The sequence below is a fragment of the Rutilus rutilus genome, assembly GCF_951802725.1.
Source record: "Rutilus rutilus genome assembly, chromosome: 6".
Classification (NCBI taxonomy): Eukaryota; Metazoa; Chordata; class Actinopteri; order Cypriniformes; family Leuciscidae; genus Rutilus; species Rutilus rutilus.
The window spans coordinates 22,951,408-22,970,265 of NC_140214.1; the positions used below are offsets into that span (position 1 = coordinate 22,951,408).

The 18,858-nt window shown below is 37.4% G+C and overlaps 1 protein-coding gene across 3 annotated transcripts; it reads left to right on the forward strand.

Moving 5' to 3' along the window:
* The first annotated feature begins 478 nt into the window (after positions 1–478).
* Positions 479–18,632, forward strand: xirp1 (xin actin binding repeat containing 1). 3 transcript variants are annotated; one of them, XM_084412567.1, is made up of 9 exons: positions 479–575; positions 1,300–1,421; positions 1,507–1,561; positions 1,642–1,971; positions 4,546–4,630; positions 10,405–10,565; positions 10,828–10,884; positions 11,658–16,127; positions 16,564–17,813. In XM_084412567.1, the coding sequence occupies exons 2-9, from the start codon at positions 1,300–1,302 to the stop codon at positions 16,564–16,566; spliced, it is 5,283 nt and encodes a 1,760-aa protein (XP_084268693.1). In that variant the 5' UTR covers positions 479–575; the 3' UTR covers positions 16,567–17,813. The 3 variants fall into 3 exon arrangements, with proteins under 3 accessions (XP_084268693.1, XP_084268691.1, XP_084268692.1); XM_084412565.1 differs by having other exon boundaries at positions 11,658–18,632; XM_084412566.1 differs by lacking the exons at positions 479–575; positions 1,300–1,421; positions 1,507–1,561; positions 1,642–1,971; positions 4,546–4,630 and adding an exon at positions 6,012–6,188 and having other exon boundaries at positions 11,658–18,632.
* Positions 18,633–18,858: the final 226 nt, after the last annotated feature.

The following is an 18,858-nucleotide window of genomic DNA, read 5'->3' on the forward strand; positions in this document are numbered from 1 at the left end:
AATAGAATTCTGCTGTACTGTTCTGTTTTTGGAATTTAGGATCTCAAATTCCCAGTGTTATGGCTACTCTTCACTGCATGACAGAAAGTGCTAAACAATGTTAGGCATTCATTAGTTCATGCAGCGTCTATGAATAGCAAGATGATCCTCAGTGAGTAGATGCTAACCTTTACATTCCTCAAGCGTTTTGTCTAGACTAACATCTTACAGCAGACTAACAGCAGACAAACATAACTTGAAACCCTCTTGTTGATGAGGAAATTAACTCAGAGTTGAAGATGAATATGCTAACATGGAAGGAAGCATTTAAATGTATATGTATGTATACATATGTAAATGTGTATGCTATATATAGCCCACAACCATTTTATCTTAAATGCCCTACTGAATAACTTATTTTACCTTTTATTCAACCCTTGTCTAGAAGGATGGGATGAGAAATAAGTGATCAGACAGTTTTCAGGCTGTAAATGAGGGACTTTGGCCTGTGACAGCAGTGTCTTGTGAGTGATGCTCCAGTTCACACTGCACAGCAGAACAGAAGGAAATGAGGAGCGCAAGACTGATCGCTTAAGGTAACTCTCTAGCTAAAGATGGATTGAGATGATCATTTGTACATCTTTATTATTTTTTTATGGGGAACTTATGGGGTACTTAAAGTCATATGCATGCTTAGGCTTAATTACTCAAATTTAGGCTAATGACCATTTAGTCATAAATGGACTGCAGTAACTGTGTAGTGTTTATGTGTACTGATTCTGATTGATATTCCCTGACATTTCATCTATTCACTTTCTTTTTATTCATGTGTGCACGATTATATGAAAGCTCTCCACTTTTTTGCTATTTGCACATATTATGTGCAAATTGCACAATACAGCAAATCTTTCAATGTGTAATTTAACAAAGCATATGAATGATAAACATTAACTGAGTCAGATGAGAAAAGGGCTGACAAGCAGGTGGATCATGTGACCAGAGTCATTTACACACTGTTTTACTGGTTAGACTGGATTAACAAGTGTTTTATATAGTGTGTGAGTGTTAAAATATGTTTAGGGCCCTAGCACCGATGGTGTGAGGACCCTCTTGGAATTGTTCCGTTTATTATTACATTTGTTTGTGTTGTATTGATATGTTTATCTATCACAAATGTTTGAATCAAATAATGAATTTCGTTTTAAAAATCCTTTAACCTTCCTTATTCCTTTAACCTACTGTCTGTGATTTTTAAAATGCATATCATGAGGCACTTTAACAAAAACATGATTTATTTACTGATGTGTTTCCACCACTAAGATGAGCTTTACTTTGAGAAGAAGTCAGTCCCTCAGGAGCCTTTCTGGAGGTCATAGTTCATGGTCTACATCAGCGTCGCTGTTTTGGGACAGAAAGACACCTGTGTCTCAGCTTGTTCAAAGGTACCACCATAATCCATCTATTTGCTTTTAATGTACCGACTCTTTTCTGTGAAGTTTATGGCTGAAACCTGACTGTTTTCTCTAGGTATGAAAGCTGTGTGGAGCTCACAGATGTTGGCAGACAAGAGGCCTGGTCTAAGGTATAACCGCTTTGATTTATCGTGTATTAAGCAATACTTTCAATGAAATCCAGCTTACATGGATGATCTCTGTATCCCAGTCATCTAGCCTGAGAAGATCAAACCATGAAGAGAGTAAAGTTGAAAGTCTCTGGAGGAGATATGAGTCCCTCAGTGGGGTAAATTCCACTTTGTCCAGAAGTATTTCAATGGACATGTTGCCCCAGCCGGACCAGGTGGGCACTAACTCTCTGAGGGTCCTGTTTGAGTCAAAGAACGCCCTGCGACAGGACTACGCCAGCAGCCCTCGTCTCAACGTCACACCACAGGCCAAAAGCAGCCCAGTGAGTCACATTACCTCACCGGGGAGGGAGAAAGGTTATTCTGGTGCTACTACTGTCACCAATGCCAAAAAAGACAAGGCTCATCAGGTGTGTAACAGTCACGTCATGTTTTATTTTTGTTTGTGTTTGTACAACATGGACAGACATGACTCAGGAAAGGAGCATGTGCTTTTCACCCAATGTTGTCACTAAATCATGTGTTCAACCTTGCTTTAAATATTGATGAACCCTCCAGTTTGACTGAGATGAGCAAGAAAATTGTCCATTATGTATACATAATACAACAAATATAATTTTGGACTTTTTTTTTTTTTTTTTTTTTTGATTTTCAAATAATACAGACACATACAATAACGTCAATGAACAGACAAACGAACCCAAAGCAATGAGTGATCAACAACTACATATAAAAAAAGGTACATCTCTACCTGCATAGATTATTCAGAAACATGACAGTAAAAGGAAAATAAATAAAGTCCTCTTGAAACAGGTGGTCAGAGTTTCTGTAGAAAAGAATGCACAGGTTTCCATAGTTTCCAAAATTTGCCCGACTTGTGATTGAGATCACAGGTTCATTTCTCCAAGGGAAAAAAGGCTGATAACTGAGATATACACATGGTAACCTGGGGTGCATTTTGGTCTTAAAACTACAATGATTAGAACATTTTTATTAATTGAAATAAAGCAAAAATAAAATGAAATATAAATATTAGAGAAAAAACTTAAAGAAAATGATAAACTAACTGAAATAACTTAATTACTAACATGGAAACAAATCCAAAACTGAAATAAAAACAATGTATACAGAGCCCCTATAGTACGGAGCTACGGAGACTCTAAAGTGACATGGTGGTGGAAAAAAAATATGAGATAGGAGTGAAAAATAATAAATCAATGCTTTTGCGTTCTCTCGCAAAAAGAAACTTTGCGTTCATTCGCAAAACAAGCTAACACACAGTTTCTCGGCGGAACACAAAAGTTTCGCAAGGGAACGTATTGACCGTATTGCAGTATTGACATTTATTTTTCCTCCATCTCATATTTTGTTCCTTCACTCTTTTTTTTTTCACCACCACGTCCCTTTAGGTGCTCCGTAATTTAAAGGTAAATAGTGATATAAAAAAATTAGGGCCGTGACATTAACGCGTTAATTTCGATTAATTAATCTGAGACAAAATAACGCAGATTAATCCATTCCGTATTGACCTTTGAACCTGGAGCCGTTCAAGCCACAATTCGACTGTAAAATGAAGGAGGGAGACGAGAACGCGCTGGCGCTGCCTGGATCATTGATTGGAACATTTACTTATAAAAAACAGCCGGCATTTCAACGTTGATTCACCGGTGAACGTAAGGGACCAAGGTCGAATTAATGTTGGATTATGTTTCGATTGTACAAAACGAATCAACGTTGAAATCGTGACGTTGTTTCATTGTTGATTTCGTGACGTTGTTTCACCGTCTCTTCTTTCAATATGGGTGAATAAAGATTGTAGGCTATGTCGACGTTGTTGAACCAATGATGAATTATGCTTCGGTTTTGCAAATTGAATCAACGTTGATATCGTGACGTTGTTTCGCCGTATTACCTTTCATCATGGGATAATGAATCATGACAATGCTGACTGAATTTGTGATTAACTGTACACTAAAATATTGTTAACTGTCAAATTACTTGCAGCAATGGCTTAATTAAACACATTTAATAAAACTATAACACATGCTCAAGATTGTAAAACAAGTTTTATTCTGAAAAAACAAAAGTCTAAAAATACTTTCTAAAACAGATGAAAAACATCTCAAACTTTAAATTTCAGCATTTTCGAAGTAATGTTAAAAACCTGTAAAGCAAGTGTAAATAATGTTTATAATTTAATGTTTAATATCAAATGTATAATTTAATAATGTTCAATAATTTAATAATGTTCAATTGTATTGTATTGATTATTTGCTAGGCACAATTATTTCAATGCTCACCCTTTGAACATTTGAACATTATTTCAATAACATGTTCAACACAATTATTTTTAATTGATTGACAGCCCTAATTTATATGCAATTAAAATGCGATTAATTTCGATTAAAGCCTCTAATTAATTAGATTAATTTTTTTAATCGAGTCCCGGCCCTAAAAAAAATTAAATATAAAAACTAATAAAAATTACAATAGCACATACTGTAACTAAATTACTAATAATTAAACTAAACCGAAAATATAAAAATAAAATATAATTCAAAATATTAATATAGGCTAATACATAAATACTAAAATAACGCAGTTTAGATTCAATTCAATATTCACACATTTCTAAATAAACTAAAACACAAACAATACATAATAATTAATACCTTGAAGTAAATAATACCTTAAAATTATTAATATAATATTCATATTATTTATTTAAAATCTCAAAAAGATTTAATGAGAAAGAAAATATTGGTATATATAAATCAAACAAATGAGCAGTTCTTTCAATTTAAATGAGGAAAAAACTGTCCACTTTCAATCCATTCAACACATTTTTAAATAAAATCAGATTAAACAATAAATAATTATACCTTAATATCATTAAAAATATTATCATGAATAATTTGTTATATCTTGAAAATCTCTTTAAAAAAAAAAAAACGTTCAAAATCTGCCCTTGCTTCCCTTGATAGAAAGAAAAACCCTTTGAGACAACGAGGAGGAGAACAGTCAGTGGAGTTCCTGGATACGTCACCCGATCCTCCACTGGGCTGAATGGTGAGTTGATCAACACATTATAACAAAACCTAATTATTTGTACAACTAGTGTTAAATGAGTGAGCATAATCACCAGTTATTTCATTCTTCTTAACTGTTAGTCAGCTATGTTAGTCAGTAACTATGAGGTCAAAGGTCACTTGAACTTTGTACCCTATGTGAGACAAAACCTTGGCATCTAAAGTGTTCCTACACAAGCATGTGGGGCCATCTGAAGTTCCTGTAGAGAAGGAATCTGCCGGCTGTGTCTGTGTGTTAAAAATATTCCTCAGATAATCCTAACAGAACAGTTTCGACTTACTCACATGCACAAAATCCTGCCTGCAAATAGTGAGTCCTATTTCACAAGTTTTCATTGAGGGTTGACAGCAGGATTGAATGTGTTCAGTGCATTCAAGAGACAAAACATACTGCTTAAAATGGCAGTTAATCCACTGACCTTACATTCATCACGCTTGACACGAGTGACACTTTGGACTGGGTTATAGTTGTTTGAAAGGGTTTTGAGAGACCCTTCAGTGTCTGTGCTGTGCCCACCAATGGTGTTTTAGGTTATACAGAGGCCTCAAAGGTTTTTGAAATAATTAAGCCACTTTAAACAATGTAAGAATATCATTGTATATATAAAAATCATATCTTAATTTATTTTTATTAATGCACATTTATTTTAAAGCAACTGCTTTTCACAAAAATAAGTATATTTGGACTTTGTCAAATGTTAGTAGAACATATTAATGTTAATGTGATGAACTGACTTCATACAGACACTACAGTCAAGTATGGGTTAAGCGTCCAAACAATTTTCAGAACTGCTTTACTCAATCTTTTGTGTCAAAATACACCCCAAGTTTGTTTATAGTCTTACCCACAATGCTTCTTCACGGGAGTGTACAACACAGAGAGCATATTAAAGCTTAATTGTGTAGCTTAAACAGAACAGTGTCAGTACATAGCCTCAAATTTACCACAGGTTGTTTCAACCATTCATAAGTATTAATACTCACAAGTACGTTTATGGCATTAGTCAGTGCCTTAATTATTTTGAGATGTATTAGCAAGCTCTGTAAAGTTCATCAAACGTCACTGGACATAACGTTCTTATTTAGCGGTGTTCGGATTTAGAGTTTTAATATAAACAGCTAAAAATAGAGACTCTTTCTGAACAATCAGCCAAAAAGCCATTGAAATGTATTCACGTAAAATGTATTTCAGTACTTCTCAAACATCCTTTGGCATTAGGAAGCAAATGTAGGCTAATGTGGGAATTGTGATCAAGGGGGTTCCCTGTACCCCAGTCACTTCCAGAACCACTGATTGACTCAGGCGTGTGGAATACCGCCCATGCTGCTTCCAAAATAGCAGGCTGGCCTCATCACGCTCTGCAGTGAGCAGTGATAAAAATCAGCTGTCACCCCTTAGAGAGGGACAGAGTGAGACAGGACTACTGCTACAGACAGCATCAGAGTCAGACCAACACAAGTCATCACCTGCGGAAATACACAAGACTGAGGCTTTAAAGACAGCAAAGACCTGCTATCTGGAACCGGCAATTCACTCTGTGAGTACAGGAATCAGTGTGGACAGGAATTATAGAAATTCAAATATTATAGTATAAACATAATCTAGCATATTAAAGGGATAAAATAGCATACATTTAAATCAATTTGGTTTGTGAAATTTTCCTTTATTTTAGCAGAATATAGTGACTGATTGTCATGTCTAATGCCTGTGAATTTCAAAATGATCCAATTATGTTGAACGACATGTCTTCAGATGTAATGATAATTACCTAAAATGTATAATAATTAACCCAGAGTAAAGAAAATGAGAACAGTTACAGAATTTATACTGTTCAATTTAACCTGAGTTCTAACAACAAGCCTGTTAAAGTAACATTTTGAACTACACACACACACACAACTGTTGAAAAGTTTGGGGTCTTGTGTTCACCAAGGCTGCATTTATTTGATCAAAAATACAGTAAAAAAAAAAAACCATTTTTTGTTTTAATATATCTTATAATGTAATTTATTCCTGTCATACAAAGCTGAATTTTCAGCATCATTACTTCAGTGTCACATGATCCTTCAGAAATCATTCCAATATGCTGATTTGATTCTCATGAAACATTTATTATTATAAACAATGTTGAAAACAGTTGAGCTGCTTCATATTTTTGTGCAAACGTATACTTTTTTTCAGAATTATATGATGAATAGAAAGTAAAAAAAAAAAAAAAAAAAATTATTTAAAAAATATATAATTTATGCAGTAGTGACAAAAAGTGATGTCCGGAGGGGATATTCGTTTTTTTATGACACTACAAGTTCAATTAAACCATCATAATATGAGGTAAATATTTTATATATGAAGGAAAAACAAAGGGTGGGATTATTTTACTATGAAAAAAAAAAATGCATAAACAAAAAGCTACATACAAAATAATCAGTTATTAATACTTAGTTGGTTCTCTCATGTTTTTGTATGTGTTCATCATTTTGTAGCACAATTTGGCGTTAATCATTGCGTTATCACCACAAATAAAAAAATTTACACAAAGCACAACTACGCAATATGATTACAAAATCATTAACAAATTCTTAATCATATTTAAATAAAGTGTGAAGATTTTCCCCAGGCCGGACATCACTATTAGCCACTAACAATATAAAAGTCTTTACTGTCACTTTTGATCAATATAATTCATCCTTGCTGAATAAAAGTATTAAAAAAAAAAGTAATCTTACCAACCCTAAACATTTGAACGGAAGTGTATACAACACCTGAAATCACCTTGTTGAATATGCAGTGGCTAATATCGTGACAGACAGAAGTTCCAGCTAAATATGCCATGGTCGAACCTGCACTATTTTAAGCAGTGCTTTTAAGTTGTTGTGTTTTTAACAAGACCTTTGAGCGCTCACAGGAAACCAAGGAAGGCAGCTGACGAGAATAAATACCAAGCGCATATCACAATAATTTGGACAGCTGTCAGCAGCACAAAAGCACTCACATTCTAGGACACTAATAGCTGTGCCCTCCATGAATGGGGGCTGGTCTCTGTCAAACTTTCATTCAGCTGAATGAAAGTTCTTTGAAATACATATCTAAGATATCAAATGAATTGTATCACAGATGTAAATAAATGTTTAGCTCATTTGACCCAAATTAAATCATTATACAAGGAAGCAGGCAGAGTTGGGCACTGTTTACAACTCCACAGAGGCTTTTGATCACGTCCATATCTATACATTACAATTCCTTAACTACACCTTTTATGTCTGATTACGGCTTAAAGGAAATGCAAGCAGGCACTTTTATCACATGACAGCGTCACAAAGATCAAGCCAAACACAGTGCAGTTTACACAGTATTCTCATTAGTAAAAATGTTACGTGTAGCTGCTGCTGCTTTATAAAATAAAACATTTGTTATCATTTGACTAGATGCTCCAGTTCTGTTCTTTACAAATCGGAGAGCGCAATATTTAGACTCACTCTTCTAAACGGTTAACGTCTAGCTAGACCTCAGTATTGTATGGCCCTGTTATTCTCTGTGCTCATCCAGCTATGCAAACGTTTTAAGCCCAGACTCGTGAGTGGCGCCAGTGATGGGCCCTGTCCTTTTGTCCCATGAGAGCTTACAGAGTGAAAAACAGAGGTATGCTCGAATATAATCATTAGTTACAGCTGACAGACCTGTGCTGCCTCTAGTGCTCCTGACCTCAGAGGGAAGGCTTTTGTTTAGATCATGCCTACTGCAGCTTTACAATAATCTAATGTGCCAAGTCTCCTTTTGCTGCTCCAAACCGTAATTACATCACACATCGTCATGAATAATAAGTGATGCACTGTAATTCAGCATTCAGAAACAATAAGACTTCTCTCAGTTCACATCAAGCAAACAGTTTTTTATTGTTTGCTAAGAATGAACTAACAATCAAACTTTAGGTATTAGCTAAATAACCAATTTCTTTCATATTCTGAATCTGATCATTTGCTTTCTTGATATACAGTACTATTATTTGGTGACCATTTTAAAACCATGCTAGCAAAATATAATTCCCAATGTAAAAAGGCTAAGAATCAGGGAAGCTTTGTCACAGTGTTTTGTCCCCTGAGAATGAGAAACGTTGAAAAGGGTCACAATTCAGCTGACACCGTGGTTGTTCCTTTTGGACATTTTACAATGCCGTGCAGGCCACTGTTTTTGTTTAGTTAGATGTCATGCTAAGAAATACAATCAAATTGTAACAGTACAACTGAGAACAGACAACTATTGTAGCCTAACAAGTGTAATTTTTAAAAATGCCAGTCTTAGACAATTAGACAGTCTTACACATATAGCCTACTATGTGTGCAGCTGAATAGTTTCCATAGGTCCTTGAGGTATAATAATAACCCACAGATAAAAGCATACCAACACCAGCTCCAGTCTATTTATACACACCACTATCAGAGCCATTAGATGGCCAAGGAACTGGGTCAGGTCAGTCTTGTTTTATTTCTAGCCTACTTCTGGATTATTATTCAACATTTTATGCTTATGATCACAAAATTATTTAAAAAAATAATAGATATTTTTGCTTCTGGTAGTTTCTGTCGCATTTAGTTTGCATACAGACCTCACAAACAGCTGTTATTAAAGGGTTAGTTCACCCAAAAATTAAAATTCTGTCAGTAATTACTCACCCTCATGTTGTTCCAACCGCGTAAGACCTTCGTTCATCTTCGGAACACAAATTAAGCTATTTTTGATGAAATCTGAGCCATGTTTCACTCCTCCATAGGCTTCTATGTGACCGAAACTTGCTGGCCCAGAAAATGTATTAAAGAGATCGTTAATATAGTCCAAGTGACTCCAGTGGCTCAATCTTAAGTATATCAAGCGACGAGAATACTTTTTGTGCGCAAAAACAAACAAAAATAACGACTTTATTCCACTATTCATTTCCTTCTCTCTCGACCTCTAGTTGGTTCGCGTAGTGTTTTTGCGCAGCGCGTCTGTGTTACACGTCACCACGTAGGCTCACTATTGGCCGACGCCGGTCATGTGTGTGTTGCGTGATGACGTGCAACACAGACGCGCAGCGCAAAAACACTACGAGGCCCAGAGAGAAGGAAATGAAAAGTGGAATAAAGTCGTTATTTTTGTTTGTTTTTGTGCACAAAAAGTATTCTCGTCGCATGATAAACTTAATGTAGTGCCACTGTAGTTACTTGGACTATTTTAACGATGTTTTAATAACTATTCTGGGCCGGTGAGTTTCGGTCACACTGGAAGCCTATGGAGGAGTCAAAATTCTGTCAGATTTCATCAAAAATATCTTAATTTGTGTTCCGAAGATGAACGAAAGACTTACATGGTTGGAACAACATGAGGGTAATTACTGACAGAATTTTCATTTTTGGGTGAACTAACCCTTTAAAATGTTTAACACACATTCAAAATTTAAAATAATCTACAAAATGCAGTTAATATATAATGCATGCTAATAAATAAATAAATAATGAACAAATAAAGCAAATGTTTCCAAAATTTCCATTCACCAGGGAATACCAAAACAAAAGTCATCTACTATCAAAAGCAAAAGATGATAAACCGTGAATCAAAAACATACACCATAATCAATAAACTCACAATTAATGATATACATTTATTTAAACAACTCCGACAAGTTGCGTATGCAATTAGTGAGTCACTGCTATTTTTAGTTTATAAATAATTTCTGACTGTAGTTTTGAGTAACTATATTTGTGTCTTGTGTGAATTAGATGAGAGGAGACATTTCAAAAAAGACCAGAGACAATCTGCCTCCTATCAAGAGCACAAACAGAAGTACACCTCCTCTCCTATCCAGAGCGTGAAAGATAGATCTGCCCTTTACCTCTCAAAGGTAGCAGCTGCAGACTCCTCAGGATCCATCAAACAGCAAGTGAGTGCTCATTGCATCTGTCATATCACTCACAGCACACAGGCATCTGTAAGGTCAAGTTCTCAGACTGAATCACTCGCATGCACACAATGCTGTAAAGTCTGGTCCACACTCATTTTACAGTACAGTACAGTACAGTACTGTAAGTCTTCTGGTGGCCAGTGTTTTCCTCGGTCACTGAATAAGTCATGTGTTGTGAAAAACAGCTTTCTAGTTTTCTATGAAAGATGAGTAGGTATAATTAATCATGCTTCTTTTTCAGGGCAGTGTGGTCCAAGAACACCTGATCTCAAGCGGAAAGAAGAAACAACAAAGCAAGGTATGAACAATAATTTTTGCTGACTTTCTAAGTCTGCTGTGTGACTAATGACTAATGCTAATAGGTGCTGTGTGACTAATTTAGAAACAAATATAATAAAGATACTCTTTGTGACAGTCTTAGTATATTAAAAAAGTGCTTTATTACCATGTTTCCAAACAAACAGGGTAATACATTAACATTATTAAAATATCCATAATTAAATCAGATTCACAAACATGGTAAGTAACGTGGTAAAGATGTAGTCTTGCTAATGACAGGGTTTGTGATACAGTGAAAGTAAAGTAGACATAGGAGGTAAAATCCAGTAAATATATATTAACATAGGTGGTAAAATCCCATAACCATAATGACAATTTGTAGTGTTTTTGAAAATTCCTCAAACGTAAAAATCCCAATAAACTATGATATTTCTGCATGTAGTTGGCATTATAGCTGGATTTTGGTTACAATGAATTATACTCTAGAAATATTCTTGTTACTATTCTCTCAAGTTTTTTCCCTAAAATGTGTGGAAATGTGAAACTTCATTTGTTATGGAGCATTCATTTTGTACTAACAAGGCTGAAAACCATGAATGAAGTCAAACCTCACATGAATAGGTGTGCAGTGAACTATTCCCTACTAAACACAGAAAAAGGTAAAGTATGGCTTTTAAGCTTAAAAATACTAACTTTTAACTATGTTTTTAATTAAGAGTTTACTATTGACAATTTATTTCATTGCATTGTGGAGAGTAACTTGAGCCTTCATACTTCTTCTTTGCATCCAAGATGGCAGAAGTAGCCAAACAGATAAAAGTGACCGATGCAGCCAGTGGAGATGATGATCTCCCTCCTCCTCCACCTCCTCTACCAAGACCTCAGGTTCTGGAGTCGCTTCAAAAGGACCTAAGCCAAAACCTACTCCCCGTACCACCTCCAAAAGAAACCTTCTCAGAGTTCTACCAGCAACGGCAAAAAAACGAACTGAAGCGTATTTTTAAACACATTCATCCTGAATTGAAGATGAATCTTGATGATGTTGTAGATGATGAACTAATAGATACAATAAATCCCCAATCAGTAGATGCAGCATATCAGGGGGAAGTCCAATCCATGCGCTGGATATTTGAGAACTGGACTCTTGACAATATTGGAGACCCACATGAAACAAAAAAATTACTTGATGAAGAAAATCTTCAAGGTGGGGATGTGAGGAGCAAATCCTCACTGTTTGAGCATTTAGTGTTTGATGGTCAATGCACAACAGCTGATGAGAGACCAGGTGTAGTCAAAGGAGATGTTCGCACAGCCACCTGGTTGTTTGAGACACAGCCTCTAGACTCAATCAGTAAGTCAAAGATGGAGGATGAGGAAATAGTGGAGGTCGTACTGAAGGAACCCGTTCAGAAGGGAGACGTGAGAGGTGCACGTCTCCTGTTTGAATCCAAACCATTGGACGCTTTAGGCCGCTGTTGCTCTGTTGAAGACCAACACTTCCTAATGCTCAAATCAGAACTCCATGAGAATAAAGGAGACGTGAAAAAAACCGTCAAACTCTTTCAAGCAGATCCCTGTTGTGCGCTTAGGGATAGCAGTGGCAAAATCCATGAAATCAAATCAATCTGTAGAGAAGAAATCCAAAGCAGTGACTTTAAAACAGCACGTTGGCTTTTTGAAACTCAACCCTTGGACCACATTAATAAAGGAGCTGGTGTGCAGATCATTCGGGGGATCTCACTTGAGGAAGCCCAGAAAGGTGGTGTTGATCAGAAGAAATGGATGTTTGAGACGCAACCACTTGATGCAATTCATGAAGGTCTCGTGGAAGAACAAAAGTTCAAAGGAACAGTGGAGGACATCTCTGGGGAAGCAGATGTTCATAAACTAAAGCAGCCTCTGTCATCTCTTAAAGGAGAGTCTGTGGGTGAAGTTTCAGAGAAGGAGGCAATTGTTGGAGGAAATGTAGGATCCACCCTATGGCTTTTTGAAACTCAGCCCATGGACACTCTGAAAGACAGCTATGAGGTAGGACATCTCCAGAAAGTTATGGTGTCAAGTGATGAAAAAGGAGAAGTTAAAGACAAAAAGCTGCAGTTTGAGAAATTCAGTGTTGGTAAAACAACAGGTGATATTGGAAACAAAGTTCAAAATGATGAGAAAGGAGATGTGAAGACTTTCAAGGACCTTTTTGAAACATTACCTCTTAGTCATATCTCTGTGAAAGCAGAGAGTCAAATCCACGACATTGCAGCCGGTGATGTCAAAGGCAACCGTTCACTGTTTGAAATCACACCATTGTATGCAATTAAAGACTGTGCTGGAAATTTCCATGAGGTTACGACTGTCAGTAGAGAAGAATGCATCAAAGGAAATGTACAGAATTACAAATGGATGTTTGAGACAAGACCCTTAGACCAATTTGAAGAATGTAGCGGACAAGTAGAGCTCATCAAGGGCATTACAAGGCAAGAGGACCTGACAGGTGACGTGAGGACAGCTAAATGGATGTTTGAAACACAACCTTTGGATTGCATAAATTTAAAGAGTGAGAAAGAAGCAAACTCAACAGTACCAACAGAAGAATTTCAAAAGGGTAATGTGAAGACGTGCAAATGGCTGTTTGAGACACAACCAATGGACATTTTGTATGAAAAATCAGAAAAGAACCAGGATGTAGAACCAATACCAAAAGCCGATGTGAAGTCACACACTTGGCTTTTTGAAACACAGCCGTTGGATAACATTAAAGACAAGGAGGACTTCAGTTTGAAATTGTGCAGTACTGTGCAGGAAGACATAAAAAGTGATGTGAATGTGAAGACAGTGAAACACCTGTTTGAAACAGAGACTTTGGACAGAATAACAAAGCAAACAGATTCTGGCCAAAATGTAAGATATGTCAGTCAGGTGGATGTCCAGTCTGGAGATGTCTCTAGTGTCAAGGAAATCTTTGAATCCAAGTCACTTCATGATATAGGAAGTGAATGCATCAAAGTGTCTGAGGAGAAGAAAAACGAAATTCAGTCAGGATCGGTCCACAAATTCACTTGGCTGTTTGAGAATCAGCCTATAAGCAACATTAATGAGAAAGAGGACAGAATAACTCACAGTGTCAGTGATGTTGAGGGTGGTGATGTTGGAAGCAAGAAGTTTATTTTCGAAACTTTCTCTCTGGACAAAATCCAGGATAAAGACGAACTACTCGAACACCAGTCAATGAGTGTTGAGAAGCCCATGGACAGTAGCGGTAATGTGAAATCCAGCACAATGCTTTTTGAATCACAGCCATTATATGCTATAAGAGACAAGGACGGACAGTTTCATGAAGTTACCACTGTAAAGAAAGAGGAAGTGATGAGAGGAGATGTCAGGGGCGCGAGGTGGATGTTTGAAACCAAGCCACTGGATACTATTCAAGCAGACAAAGAAATTTACGTCATCCGCGCAGTTACACAAGAGGATGTGTGCAAGGGGGATGTGAAATCAGCACGCTGGAAGTTTGAGACTCAGCCTCTTGACTCCTTCGAAGGACGAGAAGGGCCCTCAGTGAGGGTTGTTGAAGATATAAGCAATGGGAACAGTGTGCAACAAAGCAAGCAACTTTTTGAGACTGAGCAAGCTGCCCAAAAAAAGTATGTGCGAATGGTGAGCGTTACAGACGTTCAACAAGGTGATGTACGTACCTCAACCTGGCTGTTTGAGAACCAACCTTTTGATACTCTTAAAGGTGAGCCAGATGAGCAGAATGCCTTGACAACTGTACATCGAGAGGATAATGCAAAGGGAGATGTGAAACGCTGCACTTGGTTATTTGAATCACAGCCCTTGGATAAAATAAAGATCGATGAATCAACTGATTCATCAAAGGAAGAGTTTGTTTCATCAAAGGAAGAAATCCCCAAGGCAGATGTCAAAAGCACAACATGGTTATTCGAGACCACACCGCTGGACAAAATCACTGTAGAGAGTGTGACAGACACACTCTATCGCCTTTGCCATTATTCATTCATTCATTCAAGTGGAATCATCATCCAGGCAAATGATTATAAGTACGTAAACATGGCAAAATATCAAATTGTGAACAATGAGGAGACCAAAGTTCAAAAGGAGGAAGTTGTTGAGGGAAACATCAGGAAAATAATGCTGCAGTTACTGTTCAAACCGAACCTGAAACCTAAAGTTGTTCTACTTAAAGAGGATGAACAAGGCAAGATGCACAGCACAGTGCTTGAAATCCCATTTCAACAGCCTGGATGTGCAACTAACCCTGAGGCAGAGTGCAAGACCCAAGAAGCAGTTAAAATTATTGAGAGCTTGTTGGTTCAACAAAAAACAATCAAGACAGGCTTGGTGATGCAAGAATCGGAAGGTGGTCAGCCAGAGATGACTGTGTATTCCCTCCACTGTCAAAGCAACCTGACTGAGTCACACGACATCGCACGAGGAGATGTCAAGTCCACTATTGGCAACCTCCTTGCCACAGTCCACAGCCAGCAGACCAAACCATCCTGCAGACTGGAACAAAATGAAAGGGGGAATGTTGGTCTGTATCGAAGCTGCATTGAAAAGGGCGACCTTAAGAGTCTACAGCGAGATCTTTCTGAGGAGGAACCAGCAGCCTCCAGTATAGACCAAATTGAAATTGTTCAAGGTGATGTAAAGGAAGCAAAGCGACACCTAAATCAACAAAGAGACCAAGCTGAAAGAACAATCTTGGATGTTGTACCAGGAGATGTTAAGAATGTAAAAAAGGTTTTCTCAGAAGTCTGCACAGACCTGGATGTTGGAAACTGCATGTCAAGGGAGGAGATCATCAGAGGTGATATTTTGTCGGCCATGCAGCAACTTGATGAGGCAGTCAAGCAGCCAGTCATGATCCAGAAAGAGGAAATTGTTTCTGGGGACATTAAGGCAACGCTTGAATCCTTGGAGCGGGCAAAACAACAAAGCTTGCACATGGAGCGTGAGGTCATCAAACCAGGCACCATTTATGATCTGAATATAGAGGTAGAAGAATTGTGCTCAGAAGAAAATGAAAGGAAATTAATTAAGGAGGAAATCATTTCAGGGGATATTAAGGCTGCCAAAAGGTCCCTGGAGAGAGCAAAGAACCAAAGCATGAGAGTAGAACGAGAACATGTCGCTCCTGGAAAGCTGTGTAATCTAAATGAATCATCTCAGTCTCAAAGCAACACAACAGTGGAGCAGTCTACAACATCCTCCTTGAGTAACCAGCGGATTACAACAACATTTCGAAAGGTTAGTGACATAGAGAATGATCAGGGATCCACCGAAATAGTGTGTTGTCAGAATGAAGTGGCAGGGAGAAAAAATATAATAGATATTAGTATAGAAAATGGCTCAACAGTGCTAGATAACACTCTTCAGGTTTCAGAGTTAGAGCCAGATATTGTTAAAGGTGATGTGAAGGCTGCTATACAGTCTTTAAGAAGTGCTGCAGTAGAGCAGAGAAATGTAGACAGAGAGCAAGTTGTTGGAGGTAATATGCAAGAGACACTCCAGTCTCTCGAGAGATCTAGCATAAATATTTCTAAAGGAGATTACAAGGCAGCAATGTTATATAGACAATCTGGACAGACACAAAGCAAGATGACAAATGACTCAGGGACTAAATGCAAGCAGAGTTTTGATAATTTGCCTTCATCTGACACTCAATTGTCTTCTTCGGTTTCAGTGACAGGAAGTGAGCGTCTGATCATCTCGGCACTGAATTCAGAATCTGTTAACTCCAGCATGGACAATTCAAAGCTCTCTTGCACTTTTGCAGAAAAAGATGATAATCCACCACCCATCCCTCCAAAAACTGGCCATCAGGTTAAAAATCAGAAGCCAGTTATTCCACCAAAGCCATTGCACATCACCACCAGCTCCGAACAAATTGCAGAAAAAACACAAATTTGTCCAAGCTCACCTGATTGTCTAATTAATAAGCAGACTCCAACAATCCCACCCAAAGTGATTGCCAACAAGAAAACGTTTTCGCATAAAAAAGAAACTGCAGAAACTTCAAACAAAGTTGATGACAGGCAATGCAACATTCATGAACCAGTTCAAAGGACAAACTTCACAGACCCTGTGGGTTTTCAGAAGATGCAGTACACTGAGCAATGGGTTCAAAATTCACACATGCAACATATGGACACTCCATCAGTCAGCGAAACTCATGATGAAGGTTCCTTTGCTTCTAATAGAATAGGAATGGAGAAAAATGTGATTCAGAGGATAAATGCTGCAGAAGAGATCAGGATGTGCATGCAGAGTTATTCAAAGGACAATAATGAACTAAACAATGGGTTTAAGATTGCACTTCAGAATTTTGGGGAAAAGAAAACAACTATGGACACAACCCCAACTTTCTCAAAGAAAATTAAAGTTGTGCAAAACAAAACCATACAGGAACAGGCTAAAACTTTCAAAGAGAACACAAATAAAGTTGAGTTACACTTCGCCTGCAAAGACACCCCTTCAACACCTGAAAAACATGAAGTTCCTTCAAAGTACGATCAAACCATTAAAGAGCACAATGATTCTGAGAACAAAGTTGTTTTGAGAGAAAAGAAGGCAAGGAGAGAGACAGAAGATGAGCGCCACCAGAGGCTCTCCGTCCACAAAGACGAGATCATGAGGGGCAACGTAAAAGCAGCCATGGAGATATTTGAAAACCTTATGAGACGAGAAGAGCTTAAGATCATTTTGTCAAAAGTTCAAGAAATAGAGGGGGAGACCTGTGAGGTGGATGTTAAATCTCTGAAGACTTTGTTTGAGAATGTGCCTGCTTGGATTACTAATCCAATAAAAAATATGAAATGCAGACATTTTCCAAGAGCTGGCACAGAGACAGAAGGCTTAAGAGATGATGTAGAGAGCATATCCTCCGTTGAGGCCGCATTTGAGGACCTAGAGAAAGCAAGCATGGACATCATCAATTTGAAAGAACAAACATTAGCTAAACTCTTGGACATAGAGGAGGCAATAAAAAAAGCTCTGTACTCTGTCTCAAATTTAAAGTCAGAGGCAGACATTGCAGGGTTGTCAGGTCTGTTTAGTGAATCCTTAAATGTTGATAATGTCTCTCCAAGTACTAAAAACATTAGGAAAATTAGCATTGTGTCCAGCAAAGCAAAACCTGTGCAACCTAAACAGGCACAGAGCAGTGATAACAGGGGTCTGCCCAAAGAAGCACCACATGTACATCAAGTTCAAATGGGGAAAACATGCTCAAACATCCCCTCCTCTCCTTCATTTATTTCCATTCATTCTGCTGCAAGAAAACCCGTGGAGTCACCCACGTCACCACAGCCTGTCTCAGACAAATCAAAAGCAAATGACCAACCTAATGCAGTTAGCTCCATCACACAGTCCTCCGAACCGAAAATCTCAGTCAGCCACGTTTGTAGCCCTCCAAGTCCTAGAAGGAAAGTCAGCGTTCTTGAAGTACAGCGAGTTCCTGAGGTTGCAAGTGGAATCATTGGCACTAAAACTGTCAGTGAGAAATATGAAGAGATAGATTGCTTTGGGAATACTTACTTTTCCTCCAAAAGATCTACATTTGTAACCAGGCAGTCAGAGACAGAATTATCTTCCTCATATGATGTAGTTACCAATCCAGGGAGGTATGAAGGAATGACTTCACCTGTTTTGCAAAGGTCTGGCCAGACCTTCTCCTCAAATTCTCTGTGTAAAAGCAAAGACAGAAAAGTGTTTGTAACTTTCGGTCATCCCAACACAGAAAAACATTAGCCAAGCTGCCCATTCTTTTGTAACAATATTTTGTCATTTTTATTTGCATATTTCTATTTAAAATACATATATATTAGATTTATTGATCCTTTTTATGTGTGTAAAATAAACGGTTTTATTGTGGTGCTTTATTTAAGAGAAAGTTTTTTTGTACTGTTGCAATTAACTGTTAATGTTAAATATTTATGTTTGTTTCAAAAACTGTATATCATATAAAATAAAATACTTA

Bases quoted from the DNA above. Each gene is read 5' to 3' on its own strand.
- xirp1 (XM_084412565.1), top strand. From the start codon at position 1,300: ATGAGCTTTACTTTGAGAAGAAGTCAGTCCCTCAGGAGCCTTTCTGGA. The intron at 1,562-1,641 runs GTATAACCGCTT...TCTGTATCCCAG, and splicing joins GACAAGAGGCCTGGTCTAAG to TCATCTAGCCTGAGAAGATC. The intron at 10,566-10,827 runs GTGAGTGCTCAT...CTTCTTTTTCAG, and splicing joins CAGGATCCATCAAACAGCAA to GGCAGTGTGGTCCAAGAACA.